The sequence below is a fragment of the Arvicola amphibius genome, chromosome 3 (genome assembly GCF_903992535.2).
Source record: "Arvicola amphibius chromosome 3, mArvAmp1.2, whole genome shotgun sequence".
In the NCBI taxonomy this organism is placed as follows: domain Eukaryota; kingdom Metazoa; phylum Chordata; class Mammalia; order Rodentia; family Cricetidae; genus Arvicola; species Arvicola amphibius.
The window spans coordinates 148,740,923-148,760,589 of NC_052049.1; the positions used below are offsets into that span (position 1 = coordinate 148,740,923).

At 39.7% G+C, this 19,667-nt stretch overlaps 1 protein-coding gene across 1 annotated transcript; it reads left to right on the forward strand.

The window, feature by feature from the left end:
- Positions 1-3,989: 3,989 nt before the first annotated feature.
- Positions 3,990-19,058, forward strand: LOC119809429 (glyceraldehyde-3-phosphate dehydrogenase-like). Its single transcript, XM_042054731.1, has 2 exons — positions 3,990-4,715; positions 18,864-19,058. The coding sequence occupies exons 1-2, from the start codon at positions 4,053-4,055 to the stop codon at positions 19,056-19,058; spliced, it is 858 nt and encodes a 285-aa protein (XP_041910665.1). The 5' UTR covers positions 3,990-4,052.
- Positions 19,059-19,667: the final 609 nt, after the last annotated feature.

Consider the following 19,667-nt stretch of genomic DNA (forward strand, 5'->3'; position numbering starts at 1 on the left):
CCATAGCATAAGAGTCCTAGGCTGATAATGTCACCCAAAGGGAGTTTACTGCCAGGTTATTGGGTTTATATATGCAATTTCTAAGATATTCATAGAATCATTCTCACCAATCCTTATGTCTTGAGCATCAATAAAACACTTCGCCAATAAAACAATCTCTAATTATCTCTAATACCAATGAACAAACACTCTTATGCTAGAGGAGATTAAAAGAGTTAAAAGGCTATAGCAGAATTTATATCTGGGATATAAACTTTAGACTAGTATTTAGATACTACCACAGAACCATAGGCACTATGAAATGCAAGTCAATTTTATGAAAAAGAAGTTAATATTTACATGTTTATTGTCAAGATTGGCATACAGGAAGAGCCTTAGGGGGCTTGCTTATTCCTTCCTTTCAGCTGTGTTTTCTCTGCAGTGCATTCATAGGTCAATGATTCTGCACACTACCTTGGTCAGCTTTGTTTGGCCATGTCATAATAGCAGCAGTAAAATGGCATGCATGTACATCCTCAACTCCCAACTGTCTTGAAGCTGGCCTATTAACAAGCATTCTAGGCACAAAGGAGAGACCCTGATGTGATGTGGGATTCCCCTATAGATGCTGTGAATACCATTGGTTAATAAAAAAGCTATCTTAGGCCTGCGCAGGGCAGAATAGGGGTAGGTGGGGAAAATTAAACTCAATTCTGGGAGAAAGAAGGCAGAGTCAGTGAGAAGCCATGTAGCCCCACCAGAGACAGATGCCGGAACTTTACCTGGTAAGCTACAGCCTGTGATAATACACAGATTAATTGAGCTGGGTTAATTTAAGATATGAGTTAACCAGAAATACGCTTAAGCTATTGGCCAAACAGTATTGCAAATAATATGGTTTCTGTGTGATTATTTTGGGGCTGAGCAGCCAGGAACAAACAAGTGGCCTTCTACACTGATGTGTCATATGCACCAGTTCCTTCTTTGTTAGATGTTTGCCTTTGCGTGGATCATACTTCTTTCTTCTTACAAAAATATCATGAGGAAAAGTGTTAACTCCCCTTTAACAAGGAAAAAACAAATCAGCGTGGTTATGCAGCTGTTATTCTTTAAAAATATGCTTAGTGTCTCTCCCTCATTCATCAGCATCTCCTGTCAACCCACCTTTGCAGTGACACTCGGGTTTGTCCCTTCATTTCTATTCTCGCTGCAGCCACCCTGAGCTGCACCTCATTAACTTTCACCTGAGGGACTTCGGCGGCTTCTCAACTTGATTTCTGGTCTACTCTGTCTTCCTGTTCATTCTACCCTACATCCAGAGGTCATTTTCCACAAACACAAAAACTAATCTTGCTACTTTAGAACCCTTACCCTCTCATCTGCCTCATGATGTTCTTGAGAATAAAGTTTGAGAAACTTCAGCATGTGAGAAGCCTTCTCAATCTACCTTTCTTTCTTTCTTTCTTTCTTTCTTTCTTTCTTTCTTTCTTTCTTTCTTTCTTTCTTTCTCTCCTTTTGTTTCTGTTTTTTTCTCTCTCTGTCTTTCTTTCATCTATCTTTTCATCACAAGATGTCTCTAGGCATCTTATATCACAGCTGCACCATGCTCTTTCTTGTCTAGAACAGCCCTGTCCCCTCCCCAGCCAGTTCTCTCTTTCCTCTTTTTTCCCATCTCTGATGTCACAGACTGTCAATCTCTCATAGCTACCTGGAACCTTGAGATCCCTTCCCAACCTCTCAGTGCTTATAATTGCACATCTTTTTTACCATAGTCCACCTTTCGTGGAAGTCACTTTGTGGGCTTGCTAATCATTCATTAGAACGTTAATAGAACCCCAGCTCTCAGAGTAAACGATACTGCCTTAGACATTTACACACGAGTATTGCCTGTCAGTTCTCTGCGCATGTTGGGACCAACAGAATGTGTTGCGTTTATAACGTCATCTTAAATGGGTGTGTATTTAGAAAGGTTTAGAGACAAACCTCTGAGGACTCATACCTAGTTTTAGTGGTCCACTATCAGGGACTTCTCTCAGTTTGTAAAGTTGGTAGATGTGAGCCTTGAACCATTTTTGCTATTATGCTAAGTGTAACACGGCCTAAACTGCAGAGAGGATGGGAGGCCAATACAAAGGCTAACTTTATTTTTTGTGTAGGTATCTTACCTCTGTAACAAAGGTTTAATCTCTTAGCATAGGATCTGTTAATAAAATTTAACAGAATATACTCAGGTAAGCTTAAGCAAAGGAAGAAATTTAATACAACTGTGTAAGGATTGTTATACAAGCCCAAAGTAGGATGGATAGCAAGGTCACCAAAGCCTATGGCAAGCATTTTGAAAGCTTTCTCTCAGGGACATCTGATGTCCCCGTTCTACTTCTCTGTGTGCACCTCTTTCATCCTCTTACACATAGACTGGGAACTTGCATTGTGGCTTATGGGTGTCATAGTATCTGTGCATTACTTTAAGATAGATCAGTGAGTCAGTGTGTCCATATGTATATAAACACACATATGTGCATATGTGTATATGCACATATGTAGGCGTGAAGGTGTATATGTACAAAGTTAATTTATAACCTAAGGACTGCATATTCATACCTGAACTTTCTGGGTTTGGGAGTTAGTTGACAGAGTACATTTGCCTCTTAACATTTGAAAGTGCTTTACTAGAAATCCTTACTTTATTTCAGTGTTTGCTGCTTCGAGTCAGCTCTAGATAGTTAGAAATTAGCGCAGTGGGAAATAAAACTGGCTTCCGTTGGCGAAATGTGCAATGTTCAGGATGTGAGACTAGAAATACACACACAACCCTTCCTAACCAAAGTCTTCTGCATACTTTTGGCAGGGTCTTTTTGTCACAGAGTTCAGCTTTGTTCTGTGTACGGATTCTGCCCTCCAGGTGCATGCGGAAGTTTAGCAGAATAGTAAGACTGTGATGTCATCGCCTCTGTGTGCAGCGAGAGGACCTTCATGCTTGCCAGTGTCGGCTTATTTAGGCTGGTGTGTAGTGGGGGTGCAGCCTGGTTAATGCAGAAGTGATTACACCTCAGCCTTTAGATTTCCCGAGGAGCATAGCCATCTTAGATGACTGAAAACGTGGAGTCTCCGTTCTCTGGAAAGAGCATAGATTGAATGATCCTGGACAGTGTTCTGGTGTGGTCATTAACGACTGGCCTCTGGGTTATATAGTAGTCAGCAGTGCTGAAGAAGGCCTCTCTGCAAAAGGTGTGGGTGTGTAGACCCTGCGGGTGTGGGTGATGGTAAAACTCATAGAGGTATTGACAGCAGAAGTGCTTTGAGAGACCTCATGTTGGAATGTGAATTGGAATTAAAAGTTACATGTATCTTTCATCAAAAATTGTAGTATTACTAAAACTTCAAAGGCAGGATAAATCTTACAGGCAGCAGAACTGACTGGAAAAATAACAAACTACTCCTTGATTAGAATTACTTTTTCTTGGACTGGGTGACTTTTCCCCTGGGGTGAGGAGTGTTAGTTGGAAGTATGGGTCACCTCTGGAGGGCAGGGTTATGAATTATTTTCATGGGCTAAGGGTTCTGGTGGGCAGGAAAAGGAGGATGGGTAAGGAAAGGAGGGAACAGGATTCAGCTGACAGTCAGACAATTTTCATATTTATGTCTAAGGGCAGCGCTGCCTTCTTACAATGCAAATAACAAACAATACCCAATTAAAATGTTTTTTTTTTTCCTCCTCCATGTAGAATGACTCTGTCAAAGAGTGTGATTATGGCAAGGTCATGGAGCCGAGCAAGTGTGTTTGGCACAGAATGTGTTTGGACTAGATAAACAAGGCTGTTTCTATGGGCCATCTGCTGGCTTGTATATGGTTACTCAGAATCCTCATTTAACCTGCATCTATGACAATGGGGTTCATAAGCAAATGAATAGAATAATAGTCTGTTAATTGAGACTGAAGGCCTTCTGCAGAAACAAGAGCCTTTGCACACCACCTGTGCTGGTTAGAAGCATGGAGGCAGGCTCTCTGCTCCTCCCTGTTCTAGAGACAGCCGCTTCTTTTCGTGCAGTGCCAGCCTCGTTCCAGAGACACGATGGTGAAGGTCGGAGTGAACGGATTTGGCCGTATTGGGCGCCTGGTTACCAGGGCTGCCTTCACTTCTGGCAAGGTGGACGTTGTTGCCATCAATGACCCTTTCATCGACCTCAACTACATGGTCTACATGTTCCAGTATGACTCCACCCACGGCAAGTTCAAAGGCACAGTCAAGGCTGAGAACGGGAAGCTCGTCATCAACGGGAAGGCCATCACCATCTTCCAGGAGCGAGATCCCGCCAACATCAAATGGGGTGATGCCGGCGCCGAGTATGTTGTGGAGTCGACCGGTGTCTTCACCACCATGGAGAAGGCTGGGGCCCACTTGAAGGGTGGGGCCAAAAGGGTCATCATCTCCGCCCCTTCTGCGGATGCCCCCATGTTTGTGATGGGTGTGAACCATGACAAGTATGACAATTCCCTCAAGATTGTCAGCAATGCTTCCTGCACCACCAACTGCTTGGCCCCCTTGGCCAAGGTCATCCATGACAACTTTGGTATCGTGGAAGGGCTCATGACCACAGTCCATGCCATCACGGCCACCCAGAAGACTGTGGATGGCCCCTCTGGGAAGCTGTGGCGAGATGTGTCTGTTGTGGATCTGACATGCCGCCTAGAGAAAGCCGCCAAGTATGATGACATCAAGAAGGTGGTGAAGCAGGCATCTGAGGGCCCACTAAAGGGCATCCTGGGCTACACTGAGGACCAGGTTGTCTCCTGTGACTTTAACAGTGACTCCCACTCCTCCACCTTCGATGCTGGGGCTGGCATTGCTCTCAATGACAACTTCGCGAAGCTCATTTCCTGGTACGACAATGAATTTGGCTACAGCAACAGAATGGTGGACCTCATGGCCTACATGGCCTCCAAGGAGTAAGAAGCCTGCCTGCCCTGACCACCCATCCCAGCAAGGACACAGCAAGAGAGAGGCCCTCGGCTGCTGAGCAGTCCCTGTCCTAACTCAACCCTTCACACTGAGCATCTCCCTCACAGTTTCCATCCCAGACCCCCAGAATAGCAGGAGGGGCTTAGGGAGCCCTACTCTCTTGAATACCATCAATAGAGTTCATTGCACCCCTAAAAAAAAAAGAAGCATGGAGGCAGTGGGATTTTGTTGAGACTAGTCAAGATAAGGGATTGGAGAGATAATTCAGAGGTTAAGAGTACTGGTTGTTCTCCCAGAGGTCCTGAGTTCAATTCCCAGTAAACACATGGCAACTCACAACCATCTATATAATGGAATTTGATGCCTTCTTCTGGCATGTGGGCATATATGTAGACAGAGCACTCATACATTAAAAATAAAAAAGAAAATAGTCAAGCTAGGATCTTTATTAATGATAGAGAGGTTAAGTGAATATGAAATATACTATATACTTGAGCTCAGAGGAGAGACCATCCCTTCAAACTTGGCTTTCTCTTTCTACTGTGTGAGGTAGGAGAATAGCATTGTGAGAGGTGTCTACACAGCTGTATTTTGCTCTGGCCTCCAAAGATAATCTAGTAGACTGTCTCTCCCCAGTACAGGCTTCAGCAGCCAGGCTTCCTGTGGACAAGGTAATTGGTATTGGCTGGTTTGGAACAAGTCTGGGTGATGGGTGCATGGGTGTATGTCCCTGTTCTTTCTTTTTTCCTCTGCTACCTCTGTGTTTCTTTGATACTCTCTGTTTCTCTGTCTCTGTCTGTCTCTCTCTCCCTCTCTCTCTCTCCCCCCCCCCCCTCTCACACACACACAAGCACAATGTAGAGAGAATACAATTCCATTGCTGAGAGAGATGTGCTTGATGGGAGACTAAAGTCTCCATAGTTCTGTAATATGTATGCAATCTGAAAAAGCCTCCTTTGACAGTCGTCTGGGGACAAAAGATATTACCCAACCTCCATCCTGTCTGATAGCTGAGACATAAATAGCAGATATTATTTTCTTCTTAAAGCAACTATGGTTAGAGAGTCAAAGGCTGTTTTTATGCTATTATCCCCCCTGGACACAAAGTAGAGGACACGGCAGAGAACAAATTCTCTTCGCCCATTAAGATTGATTTCCTGGTCACGAGTTTTCAAGGGAAACTTCTGCATTTACTTGGAAACAGGAAATAATGGCAAGCTCTCTGATTTTCTTGGCAACTCTGAAAACCTAGACATCTTGGTAGGTCAGGGTTATGCTATGGCTCCTTTTAAGACTACTCTACATTCTGCCTTCGTTGCGTTCTACCTGGACTTTGGGAGCCATTATGCTAATGCTGCTTACTTTCTCACCTCACTTCCCTGTCAAACATTTTTTCCCTAAAGCTGATTTCATTATAATTTTAAAAATACCATCTGTCTATCGAAGAGTTTTTCATCTCTCTTTCATACAGATTTATATCTGATTTCTTTCATGTGGTTCCATTGAACTTCCCCAGGTGCGAAGTAGCCACTATACGGATTCCGGCCAGAGTTGTCTTTTAAAAATACACTGATGTGCTGCTGTTGGAAGAGTTTGTCACTATTAACCTTGGGCTGTTGCTGCCCTGATTGCACTCCATTATTGGTTTATCCTGCATGATACTTGCATAATTTAAAAGCAATCCTCATGGATGCACAGTTCATTGCTTTCACAGCTTATTGGGGCGTTTTAAATTCTCAAAATACCTCACAGGGATGTCCTTGGCTCTTTGTGTTTTGCACCTGTGTGTTTTTCAGTTTGTGCTGTTTCTTATGCATGTAATATGGGCACACCAATGACCTATGTATTATTTCTTTGGTTCTAGCCAATGCTCACAATGGATCCAGATGTATTGCTGATTGTGTCTTGATCTAGTAACATTTTGGCAACAACATCATGGCAATGAGACGCCAGAAAAATGTGGTCATTTTCTATTTTGTCTTTCTTTATGTCCTGAGAAGATTTTTTGGTCTGGTGTTTTTAAATTTCTGTCATAATTTTCTTCATCTTAATAATTTTCATCATGTGATAATGAATCTATTCTTATTTTATTTTTTTGTAATTTTTGCTGCACACACATGCACACTGTGTTGTTAAGGGATTGAAGAAAATGAAAAGCACACACATTGTTGTTTGTTTTATGTTTCTGCTTTGTCCATCCATTACTTGATTTCAGTACTCAGAATGTGTGTAGTCCAATAAATACAGACTCAAGTCTTTTCTCTGCCCACCAAACTTCATTGAGATATGACACACAAATAAAAGATTCTTTGTCTCCCTTGTTTAAACAAAGTCTAGTCAGTGTAGTTTTGCTTGTAGATAGATACATGGGTTGTAACATACTGTGTGTAGCATCATTCACTTGCCAATGCATGCCCATTGCTTAGAAAGGAAAAGCCACAAAATTCATGAAAAGGGTTCTCTTTATAAACGGCAATGAAGAAAAAAGAGACACGAGAGCTTGCTAGCTGGAGACTCAAACCAGTTAGTGAATGTGGAGAAATCACAGTCTGGCTTTGTGGTACCTAAACGTACTCACGTCCTTAAAGATGATCAAGGGTGGGGAGCCTTTGCAACAGTTAGGTTGGGAAGATGGAGAGCAAGGTGAACTTTTCTCTCATCCATAACTATCCTTCAAAAAAAAAATCACTTGAATGTGTCCCTTGTCAATACTAAAAAAGGCCATATGGGAGACAGTAAAGGAGTTATGGTGTTTGTGAAGGGCTAAGATGTCATGCAACATCATTTATCCATGCACTCACTGCCTCCATTACCCGAGAGTTTTACTTGATGAGAGGCATGACTGAGTTGCTCATGGAGAGCTGGTTTCTCTTTACACAGCATTAAATGCTGGGTGTTTGATGTCTTTCTTTCAGGAGCTTAAACTCATGAATTAAATTCAGAATTAGTAAAGAAAAGTATGTTACTCTTGTGCTTTTGAAAATGGTCAGCAGAATATTAGACTGTTTTACATGATTTGTTGCTAAATCCAGGGACGTTTACTCAGTTCTCTTTCTTATTAAAAATCTTGGCAAGACCTGCTGGTATGGGTTGTTGAAAGGTTTTCCTAATGTGGATTCTCTATCTCTTTTAATATCCTTTCTATGTTTTTTCCTTTTAATTTTGTTATTTAGAGTACAAGGTAATGATTTTCATTATGACATTTTCATACATACATTGCTTCTGCAGATGCTCTTGTTCCATGCCTCCCCCATCCTCTATCCATTCCTCTGCCCAGAGCTACCCTTTCTGCTTTTATCTATATTTTATTTCCCTTATTTACTTTCTTATTGCCCTATTTTTTAATTTTCATAGTTTCTTTTATAGTTTCATGCTCTATATTACCATATACATACAAATATAAATATAAAAATTAAAAGTTAAGATCCCCTTGTGAGAGGGAATATGTGGTATTTGTCAGAATCAGGGCAGCTCACTCAATAAAATTTCCAGATTAATCATTTTTTCTTCAAATTTTATGATTTCATGTTTATTACTAGCTGGATAAAATTCCATTGTATAAATATATGGCATTTTCATTATCCATTGATTTATTGATGATGGCTAGGATACTTTCATTTCCAGGCTTTTGTGAATAGTACATCAATAAATGTAGATGTATAAATATTTTTGTGATAAGAATTAGAGTCCTTCAGATTCATACCCAGGAGTGCTTCATGTATTTGATAAACACCTAGTCTGGATTGTATTTTTGCTTACTGTGAGTAGCACAGCAATAAATATGACATGGAAGTATTTCTGTGATATCTTGACTCAAAATCTTTGGGATATATTACTGAGAATGGTATAGCTAGGTTATGTCTTATTTTTCTTTAGCATTTTCAAAGTTTCAGACCATAATTATGGTATTCGACCTATTTTCATGCAGGGGAAGAGATGGATCTTTCTACATGTGAAAACCAGCTTTCCTAGTACCATTTGTTGAAAGGGTAGCTTTTCTGCAATGTATGTTTTTGACATGACACATATGTAAATACTAGGTGGCTATGATTATGCGAGCTTATTTCTAGATTTTTTTCTGCTCTATTGTCTACATACCCACCTTTGCACATGGATGATACTGTTCATGTTCTATGGCTCCGTAATACAGTTTGATATCAAGTATATGGTTACTTCCACATTGCTCTTTCTGCTAAGTCTTTCTTTAAATATCTGGAACCCTTTGTTGTGCTTCCATATGAATTTTTTCCTGGTTATATGAAGAATTGCATTGATATTTTGGTAAGAAATTATGGAATCTGTGGATTGTCTTTGCAGTAAAACCAAATTCACAATGTTAATTCTGCCTATCCATGATCAAGGAGGTCTTTACACCTTGAGCAATGTCTTAAAGTTTTCACTACAGAGGTCTCTCACCTCTGATTAGGTTCACTCATAGATTTTTTTCTTCTAATGCTATTTTCACTGGGGTTTCCTTCCTGATTTATTTCTGAGTGAGTTAGTTAGTGTCATCTAGAAAAGCTACTGAATTTTGTGTGTTGATTTTGTATCCTGCTACTTTGTTGAAATGTTTATTAGGCCTATGAGTTATCCTATGAAGTCTTCAAGGTCTTTTATGTACAGACTCAAGTAATGGGAATAGCTTAATGGGGATTGTTTAGCTTCTTCCTTGCTATTTGTATCTCGTACTATTTTCTTTTATCTTATTGCCCTAGCTAAAATTTTCAGCATTGTATTAAATAAGCAGGGACAGAGTGGCACATTCCATTCATTCTGTACTCTCAATTTTTCCTCACTTAGTGAAATGGTGATTATAGGTTTGCCATGTGTAGCTTTTATTCTGTTGGGGAAAATTGCTTTTGTAGTTTTAGTTTCTTTAGAGATTTTTATCATAAAAGGATACTGGACTTTGTCAAGGATCTTTTGATGAAGATGATCTTATGGTTTCTGTTAATATGCTATTAATCAATTAATTAAATATCAATTCTATTTATGTGTTGGATTTCATGTACTTTTTAATACCTTGACAAAATTTTGCATCCCTCAAATGAAGCTAACTTGGTCATGTTTTATTGCCATGTTAGTGTGCTGTGAGTTTGATTTGCAAGGATTTTATTGTGAATTTTTGCATCAAAGTTGATCAGAGAAATTTGTATATAACTTTCATCCTTTGTTGTACCTATGTCCAGTTTTGGTACCAAAGTATTCCTCACTTATTAGTGTGAGATTACTATTATCCTTTACCTTCCTATTATAGGAACAGCTCAAGGAGATTTAGTGTTAAAGCTTGGTGTCCGTTTTCCAGGCAGGCCGACCTGGAACACACTATATAGACCAGTTGTCCTCAAACAGAAGAGATTTGTCTGCCTCTGCCTTACCCCAAGTGATGGTTTTACAGACATGTGCCAGCATGTCCAGATGTGTTAACTATTTTTTTAAAGGTTTGGAAAAATTCAGTAGTGAATCCATTTGGTACTTTTCTTTGTTGATGGGTCTCTTGTGTCAGTTTCAATCTCCTTAATTGTTATGAATTTGTTTTAATTGTTTATATAGTACAGATTTAGTTTTGTAGGTCACATGTTCCTAAGAATTTATTCATTTCTTCTAGACCAGACATGCCATCTAAACTGTGGTTTCAGGATAGCTATGAATGTGACTTTATTCCTTACAATGCTTTAATTTTGCTTTTCAGTTTGTTTTTTGGCATTTCAGTTACATGGGTCTGGAGCATGGATTTACAGATCAAGTCATTGTGCTACGGTGTTAGAAGGTCGGGCATCCCTGCTTTAGTTTTTCCAGGACTTTTAGACTGTGGTTTTTCAAAATACTCCCTCATGGTTCTCCAATTCATGAGAATCTGCAATATGTTCCTGTTTTTCATCTCATTTCAATATATATTAGTCCTTTCTTCCTTTTGTTTAGTTTAGATAGGAGCTATCAACACCTACTGTTTTTGGGTTGGGATTGTTCTTCTTTTGCCAGGAAGTAGCAGTGCTTTTTTAGGCTGTTTGAGACCTATTTTTTTTAAATTTATATAAACACCTGAAACTATAAACTTTCCTTTGAGCACTGCCTTAGCTGTATCTCAAGGGTTTAGGTAAATTATGCTTACAATTTTTGACTCTAGGAACATTTTAATTGGTTCAGCTGCTCAAGACAGCACGGCTCAGTAACCACCTATTTGTGTGTTTCTTGCTATTGCTCTCTAGTTTTACTACACCATCTTCTGAAACTGCTAATATGTGTGCTCTGTTTCTATTGGGTGGAATCATCTGTTATGTTAATTTGATCTACGCTACAGATTAACCCAGGTTTTACAATTGGCACCTATGTGGTCAACTAAATTCACTTAAAAATCTGAGAGATCTTGAGAGACACACACACAAAAACAGGGTTTAATGCAGCTTCTTGCTCTGGTTGCTGGTGAAAAGCCGAGACATGGCTCCTTTAAGAGGTTTCCTGGCTTAGCTTTAGCAGTAAAAAACAGTGGCCTGCTGGTTCACCAGCATGAATGACTCTGACTCTTTTGGGAGGTCTGGCTATGGAGCATTTAAATGAGGTTTGTGAGCAGAGTGCTACAACTTGCTTAATGGCAACATAGATCTCCGTGTGCCCAAAAGTAGAGCTGTGTGCATGACTAGCAGAACTGGCACTGAACAGACCTCTGCCATGTTGGACTGGATAGAGCCAAAAGTCAAAGCAGCCTTAGTCCTAGCCACACTGCTTAACATTTTAAAAAGTGGTCCTGGTTAGAAAATTATTACAGATACTTAATAAAGACAGATTCAGATTAAAAGAAAGACCTCTAAATGGGTAACAGTGTTGGATAAATGTACGTAGGCTTGGGAGAAAAAAATATAGACAGTTATAAAAGAAAGTAAATAATTTTAAGAAATAAAGTCTTTAAAGAGGCCGAGTATAGTCATAGATTAAAGGAGTAAAGAAAATAAACTATGTAAAGATGAAAAATACACAGAGTTTGAATTATGGATATTACTATGTTTTCTTTGAATTTTTAACTGTGAATGAGCTAAGTACAGAGAAATATTTTATTTTATGTGCTGCTAAGCTAGACCAACATATATATTTTAACAGTATTTCAAATAATAAAGTTTCTGCGTGACTATTTGAGTCAGGGCCATCAGGAAATGAATGAACAGCCTACGCCAACAAGGTTTATTTGCTGATTTTAGTTTGAATGTATGATTAGAGGTAAGTGTGGGTCATTGAAATGTCTATTATCATACAAGGACTTATCTGACCTTTTATATTCATTAATATGTTTTTATATAGTTGGAATCCACAATGTTTGATGCACATAATAGTTACAATTGTTATGTCTTCTGATGGATTGTTCTCTTTATTAATATGGAGTGGCTTTCTAGATAGCATCTGATGATTTTGGTTTGAAGTCTCCTCTTTTCAGACATCAGAATAGCTATGACAACATATTGTCAGTTTCCATTTACTTGATAGTTTGTTTGCCAGCCTTTGTCTTTTAGTATGTGGATATCTGTGCTGACTAGTTTAATGCCAACTTGACACAAGCTAGAGTCATCTGAGAAGAGGAAACCTCAATTGAGAAAATATCTCTATCAGATTGGCCTGTAGGCAAGCATATGGGGTCATTTTCTTGTTTGATGATAGACATGGAATGGCTCAGCCCATTGTGGGTGGTGCCATCCTTGGGTAAGTATTCTTGGGGTGTATTAGAAAGCCAAGTGAGCTAGCCAAAAGGAGCAAGTCGGTAAACAGTACTTCTTTGTGGCTCTAGTTTTAGCCTCCAGGGACCTGCTTGAGTTCCTGCCTTGGCTTCCCTTGATAGTAGACCGTGATTGTGATTTGTATGCTCTTCCTTCCCAAGTTCTTGTTGTCATGGTGTTTATCACAGTGGTGGAAAGCAAACTAAGGCAGTACTTTTATAGTAAGAGGTGTTTCTTGGAGACCATAGAAAATCTGATTTAGTCTTTTAATTCAGCTGGACTGTCTCTGTATCTTTATTGGTGAGACCATTTATATTTAAGGTTATCCTTGAAAGATGTTTATCAGTTAGGACTGTAATATTTTTGGTAGTTTTCTGGTTTGCTCAGCTCCCCTCTCCCATTAACATCAGGGGCCTCCTGATTTACTGTTTTGGACACAATGATTCCTTCTTAACTCTCCCTTCCTCAGCCATTCCTCTCTTGAAGCTTATTCTTTCCTGGTCATGTGAGACTGTCTTTCTTCCTTATTGGTGTAGAGAGATCCTTTATGTATCTTTTCCAGAGTTGACTTGTTGGTCAGGAAATAGCTTAGCTTGTATCTTAAAATATCCTATTTCTCCACCAGTTTGAAGCAACATTTTTACTGTATATAAGTATCTAAGTATCTTGGCTGACAGGACTTTTTTGTTGATATGTTTTTTTTTTTTTTTTTACTTTAAGGACTAGAAGTATATAATTGCAAGCTTTTCTGGCTTTGAGAGTTGCTGATAAGCGATCTGATGTGGGTTTTTTTTTTTTGCATTTTTACTATTTCTTTTTTGTAGGTCAGTTGACATTTTTTTCCACCTTACATATCTAGCATTGTTTGCTTGCTTTGTATTTGTGTGTGTATAGATTTGTGTGTATGAGTGTGCATATGAGGAGGTGTTCGACTGGTGGGTGTATGTATGGAGGCCAGGGTAGGATGTCAGCTATTCTGCTGTGTCATTTTGTCACTTATTTCTAGAGATGACCTTTTGAGCTAGGCTGGCAGTTAGCAGGCCCCAGATATGATGTGGGAGAGTCTTCTGTTTTAATAAAGAAACTGCCTTGGCCAGCCCTTAGGTGGGTGGAGTAGACAGAACAGGAAGACGGAAGTGAGGTAGATGGCTCAGTCAGATGCCACACCTCTCCTAAGTGAGAGAGATTGCCATGCCAGATGCGATGGAGCCAGCCGCCAGTTCAGACATGCTGAATTTGTCCCGGTAAGACACCATTCATGGTGTTACAAAGATTATTAGATATGGGTTAGTCAAGATGAGAGTAAGAGGCTGAAATTAATGGGCCAGGCAGTGTATAAAAGAATACAATTTGTGTGTTGTTATTTCGGGTTTTAAGCTAGCCGGTGGCCGAGAGCAGGGCGGCAGGAAGCCACCCGCAGCTCCTCACTACACAGATACTCCTATCTCCAGCCTCCAACCCACAGTGCTGGGATTACAGGCATGTATGAAATGCTCAGCTTTTGATGTGAGTTCTGAGGATGGATTCAAACTTAGGTCCTTATGCCTGTGCAGCAAGCACTCTTACGCAGTGGGTCACCTTCCCAGGACCTGTTTAAAAGTTTTATGTTGTGACTATAAAATACTATGGATATTTCTCTTGTCATTTCTACTTGTGGTTTGACATGACTTCAGTATGGATATCCTTTTTGTCTTCTCTAGGTTTGGGGAGACTTTTGCTGTAACTTCATTGAATAAACTGTATGTGTATTTAGAGGTCACCTCATCTCCTTCTTTTACTTTGCTGATTCTTAGGTTTTTATCTTTTGAATATGTCTCAGAGTTGTTGGCTGTTTGGGTTATGTTAATAACTAGTGATTTTTCTTTATTTGTGTCTGAGCATATTGTCACTCAACCTTGTCCTGTATCTTTGAACTTTGTTCTTTTGCTATTTTCTATCTTTAGATGATACTTCGACTGTGATTATTATTTGACTGCTTCTTTCAGTTCTTTGAATTGCTGATTTGTCTGATTCTTCTTCTGAGTCTCTATTTTGTTGCTTAATTTCCCCTCCATGTTTCTGAATTTTTCTTACAAGGTACTGGCTGTTTTGTCCAGTTTGGTTGCTTTCTTCTCTAGGTCCTGAATTGATTTCCTTAGTTTTCCCATCTGCTTATTAGAGTCCTTTCTATGTTTATTGATCTTTTTCAGCAACAGGATTCTGAAATCTTGCTCTAGCTTTCCAGCTGTTTCATGGGGCAAGGTGGTTGCAAGATTCCTCCAAAGGGTCTCTTAGCTACCTCTTCAAACATTGGACAGAATTAGACCTGGGTTTCTTTAGTCATGAGGCATGGCCCAATGCCCCTTGTTGTAATTTCTCTGCAGAAATTTAGACCTACTTATATTCAAAGTAACTTTTTGTTAGCAGAGCAGAAAGAAGAGAAAAGAGAGTATTACATTTTTCATGCTGTCTGCCTCCATTTTCAGGCACATACTAGCTGATTATGGTTACAGACTTCCATGGCAGTCTGTCTAGTATAATTACTTTACTGAATAGCCTTGGACTGAGTGCTACTATGTAAGATTTTCCTGGGAATGGTTTCCCTACTCTGGACTATACTGAATGACTTCTAGCATTTTCTTCTTCTCACTTTCTGCCCCTCTGCTTCTATAAACAGTCCTACAGATGGACCCCAGATTCACTACCCAGTAGAATTTTTCCACAGCACCCTGAACTAGTTCCTTGCATCTACCTAGTGAGAGTCCTTTATTGGACCAAAAACTCCTACTTCCCCCTGTCAGTGTGAATCATCTATACTGTTGTATATCAAAATAAATATAACCTTATTTGTTAATCACACAAAATTATTTGTCAATTACACTAAATTATTAATGAGTCTCAAGACTAAGCTGGTTATCACATGTTTTGGTTCATGATGATAATAGACTTTATTCTCTACTTTCTTAAAAATATTCAAGAATGTGATAGCACTATTGTCATCAGACATTAGATTTTCATGACTAAATTATTCTTTCTAGCTAACATTTTATTTCCATGTGATTAAGCATGGCCTCCTTAGGCTCATATATTTGAGTGCTTAGTCACCAGGGAGTAGAACTGTCTGAATGGATTATAAAAATTAGGAGGTAAGGCCTTTTGGAGGAAGTATCTAGGGATAATAGGTTTTCAAGTTTCAAAAGCCCATGCTAGGACCAGCTTCTCTCTCTCTCTCTCTCTCTCTCTCTCTCTCTCTCTCTCTCTCTCTCTCTCTCTCTCTCTCTCTCTGCTTACAGATCAAGATGTAGCTCTCACCTACTTCTCAGCACCATACATGCTGCCATACTCCCTGCTGTAATGACAATGGACTAAACCTCTGAATCTGTAAGAAATCCAATCCAATTTTTTACTTTCTAAGGTTACCTTTGTAATAATGCCCCTTCACAAAACAGGACAGTGACTAAGACAATCCTTTAGCAATGTCTCCTGATATGAATACATAGAACTCCTTATTTGATTGTGAGATGACAAGGCCTCAGAGGGCAGAAATCAAGTTGACTACATCTTTGAAGTCACAAAGTATTTAGATATCTTTGGACAGATATTAACTTGTCTTTATAGCCTGTGCGTGTACTAGGGGTTTCAAGAGGAAATATTCTGTGGATTTTGAATGGTTATTGAAGTTTTTCTGACTGAAGAAATCTATCCTAATTTTCATCCAGAAGGAACAAAAATATACTCAAAACTGTTCAGTGAACACAACTGCAGCCATATTTGGAAATTTCAGTCAGGTGTAGGAAGTCAGAGATGAATAGCCACTGCTGAGTTGTCACCCAGGGTTCCTTGAGGAAGAAGTGTGGGAGCCAGGAATACAGGCCTGAGTCTCAGGTGACATATCATTCCAAGTGGTCATGAATGATAGCTAGGAGGTTTTATGAAAACAAAATGCTGGTTTTTCCTTTTAGTACCAACTTTCATGTTTATCATTATTGACATATATCTGGTCTTACCACTATTTTATACTTAGCTGTGTAACCCCCAAAGTTCACATGTTGAGAGTTAAATTCTTAATACACCAATGTCGAGAGATTGAATCTCTGAAAGATGGCTGAATCATGGATCAAAATGGCTATCAGATGGCTGGACCAGTTATTTGAGGAGCTGGTTCTTCATCTAGGGAGTCTGCCAGGCACTGGTGGCTCACACCTTTAATCCCAGCACTTGGGAGGCATAGGCAGGCTGATCTCTGTGAGTTTGAGGCAACCCTGGTCTACAAGAGCTAGTTCCAGAAGAGGCTCCAAAGCTACAGAGAAATCTTATCTCGAAAAAACATCTAGGGAGTCTGACCCCTCCTGCTCCTCTAGCATACGGCTTCATATTCTTCCTTCTAGCATGGAAAGATGTAGCAAAAATGTCTTCTGAACACAGGGTTTTTGAGCTTGGATTTTGCACATCAAATATGCAAGAAATCAGTCCCCCTTCTTTATAAGACACAGTCTTGTCTTGATGTTTAATCACAACAGCACAGGCTGGACTTTGACAGTTTTCCTAGTTTTTCCTCAGACCCGGACCCCATAGTACCTGTATATGAGCTATTATGAATGTGTTTGGATTTATTCTTTTGTCCACCCAAGACAGAGCACCATATGTGGTTATCTGCACTTGTCTGAACATGGAACTATTGCTCATTCTCTCTCTTTTTTTTTTCGAGACAGAGTTTCCCTGTAGTTTCTAGAGCCTGTCCTAGAGCTAGCTCTCTCTTATATTTATTATTTAAGACATTCCTGATGATTTATTAGTCTGGAATGTAGATGATGCTCTTATGCCTTCCCATCCACTACTGGGCCTGTGGCAGGAAGATCTCCTTGAATTTATGTCCTTTTCCCATCTTTTCTGAGAAGCCATTTTCCCAGATCCCTAAAGTAGTGACCATGTGAGCCTTGTCAGTCAAAGTGGAAATTGCAGATTCTCGTGGGTAGACTTAGATGTCTTTGCTTTTGTTCTTTTCCCACACAGGAAATTTAGGGGAGCCATTGACCAAATTAACTCCCCAGGACAGCGTTAGACTAGCCTCAAAAATGGCTCTAAATCAATGGGAACAATGTTGTTATCTTATTTCCAGAACAGGACAGAACCTCCACAGTGATTTGAAGTCTTGAAATTCATGGCTATTGACTGTGGCCAATTATACTAAGTGCCTGATATCACGTACAGGGAAAGAAATAATTGTAGAATTTTTTTTTCTGAGGAGGAATCTATAATTCAGTCTATTAAGACTGATGCTGGAAAGCATCCAGTGTCCTCTAACACTTTTAAAAAGGTTATAGTCATTCCTTTCATTGTATTGACCCACTTTCGGAATAAACTTCAGAAAGCTTATTTTTCTCTACCCAACAAATAGGCTGAAAATTCCTTTTTCCTTAACATAGTTACACCCTTTCATTTATGTAAATTCTTCCTCACTTATTTTATTGTATTTTATTTTATCCTTCCTAGCACAATGAGATCTTTCTGAAGGGATGACTTATTTTGACTTTTTTATTATTATATTCTCGGCATTTAGCATAGTTCTGGTAAAAATATAGTCAGGAAATACTTATTGAATTAAGGTATTAGGCAGCATGTTAGTTCCTAAGATTTTCACTAGCTGGGACATGTCTAGAAGAAGAGAGAAGCAGGTCCACCTTACTCACTGTAGGGAAGGGAAAAAATTCTCTCTTTTGAGGGAACAGAGTCAAGGAAAGAAACATTAACATGTACTTTGTGGTAGTCAATTTTCTTTTGCCAACAGTAAAATACCACAGCATGGATAAATTTTAATGGAAAGAATTTCATCTGGGTTTGTGGTTCTAGAGGTCAAGGTTGGAGGCTACAGAAGGGAGTGGCCACCTTACCTTCACTCTCTGGAGTAGAAGTAAACTGTCACAGACTTCTGTCTGAATGTATGATGTATGTCTCTTCTCATTTCCTCTCCTTTTTAAATATAGCCCTTAGGAGTCAGTCCTGGGGGCTCTGACCTCACTTGTATAATCATGTCCCAGAGGTCTCACTCCTAAATGCCAGACTTGGAAGAAGTTTCTACTCTTTTAATCTTCACAGTGGGGTTAGACTTCAACCTATTAATCCTTGAAAGACACACTAAAATTATATTCAACTATAATAAGGTTTAACTTTGATAAAAAAGAGAGTGTGCCAGCATCCTCTAGGAGGAAGGGTTTTGTGGTTGGCAAATGATATCCTTCAGGTGCGCCCTATGAAAGCTCTTGTGTTATGCTCTATAGTGAGCGAGGTACCATTAATTCTGAGTGCCGCCTTGGCAGGAATGGCAGATGGCACCTATATGATGACACTGAGCAGTTCTGGAGGTGGGCGACATCTGCAAGACTGCTGTAGCAGTGACTCTGGGGAGCGGAAGCTCACACCTGCTTCAGTGGCATGACTGAGACGCACAGCACAAGTACAGATGGGAGGAAAGATGTCGTGACCAGATGAGATGATGTCCTATCCATTGCCACGAAGCACCCAGTGACTCCTTTGCACATGCTCAAAAATGCCTATGGTATGCTGGGGAGAGAACCTATGACGTGGGACATCTGTAGAGGAAGAAAGGGAAGCTATTGTTTGGATTGAGGTTTCCTCTTTCTGTCTGTTGCTCTCTCGCTTTCTCCCTTTCCCACAGATTGGTGAGCGTGAATTGATGAGGAGATTTTATTAGGGCTGGCATGCTCTTCACCTGTGAAGTTATCATTGCAGTTAGGGGAACCACAGTACTTTGAGACCTGAGATCCGGGTTTGTTTTCTTTATTCCAGAAAAATGCAAACAATTTACTGAACAACAGCAAAATTCCTCTGTTGACCACAGATAAGAATCTTCTTGAAACACTTCCCTCCTTGATGATCCAGAGAAATACTGAACTGCCTTTCTGGTTGGATGCAAAACACATACATATGAAATATACTCACTTAAGGCAACCGTGTGATATGGGTTTTCCACAGTCTATCAGGAAATCATTTGCTCCAAATAATCTCTCCAGAGCCTTAATTTCTT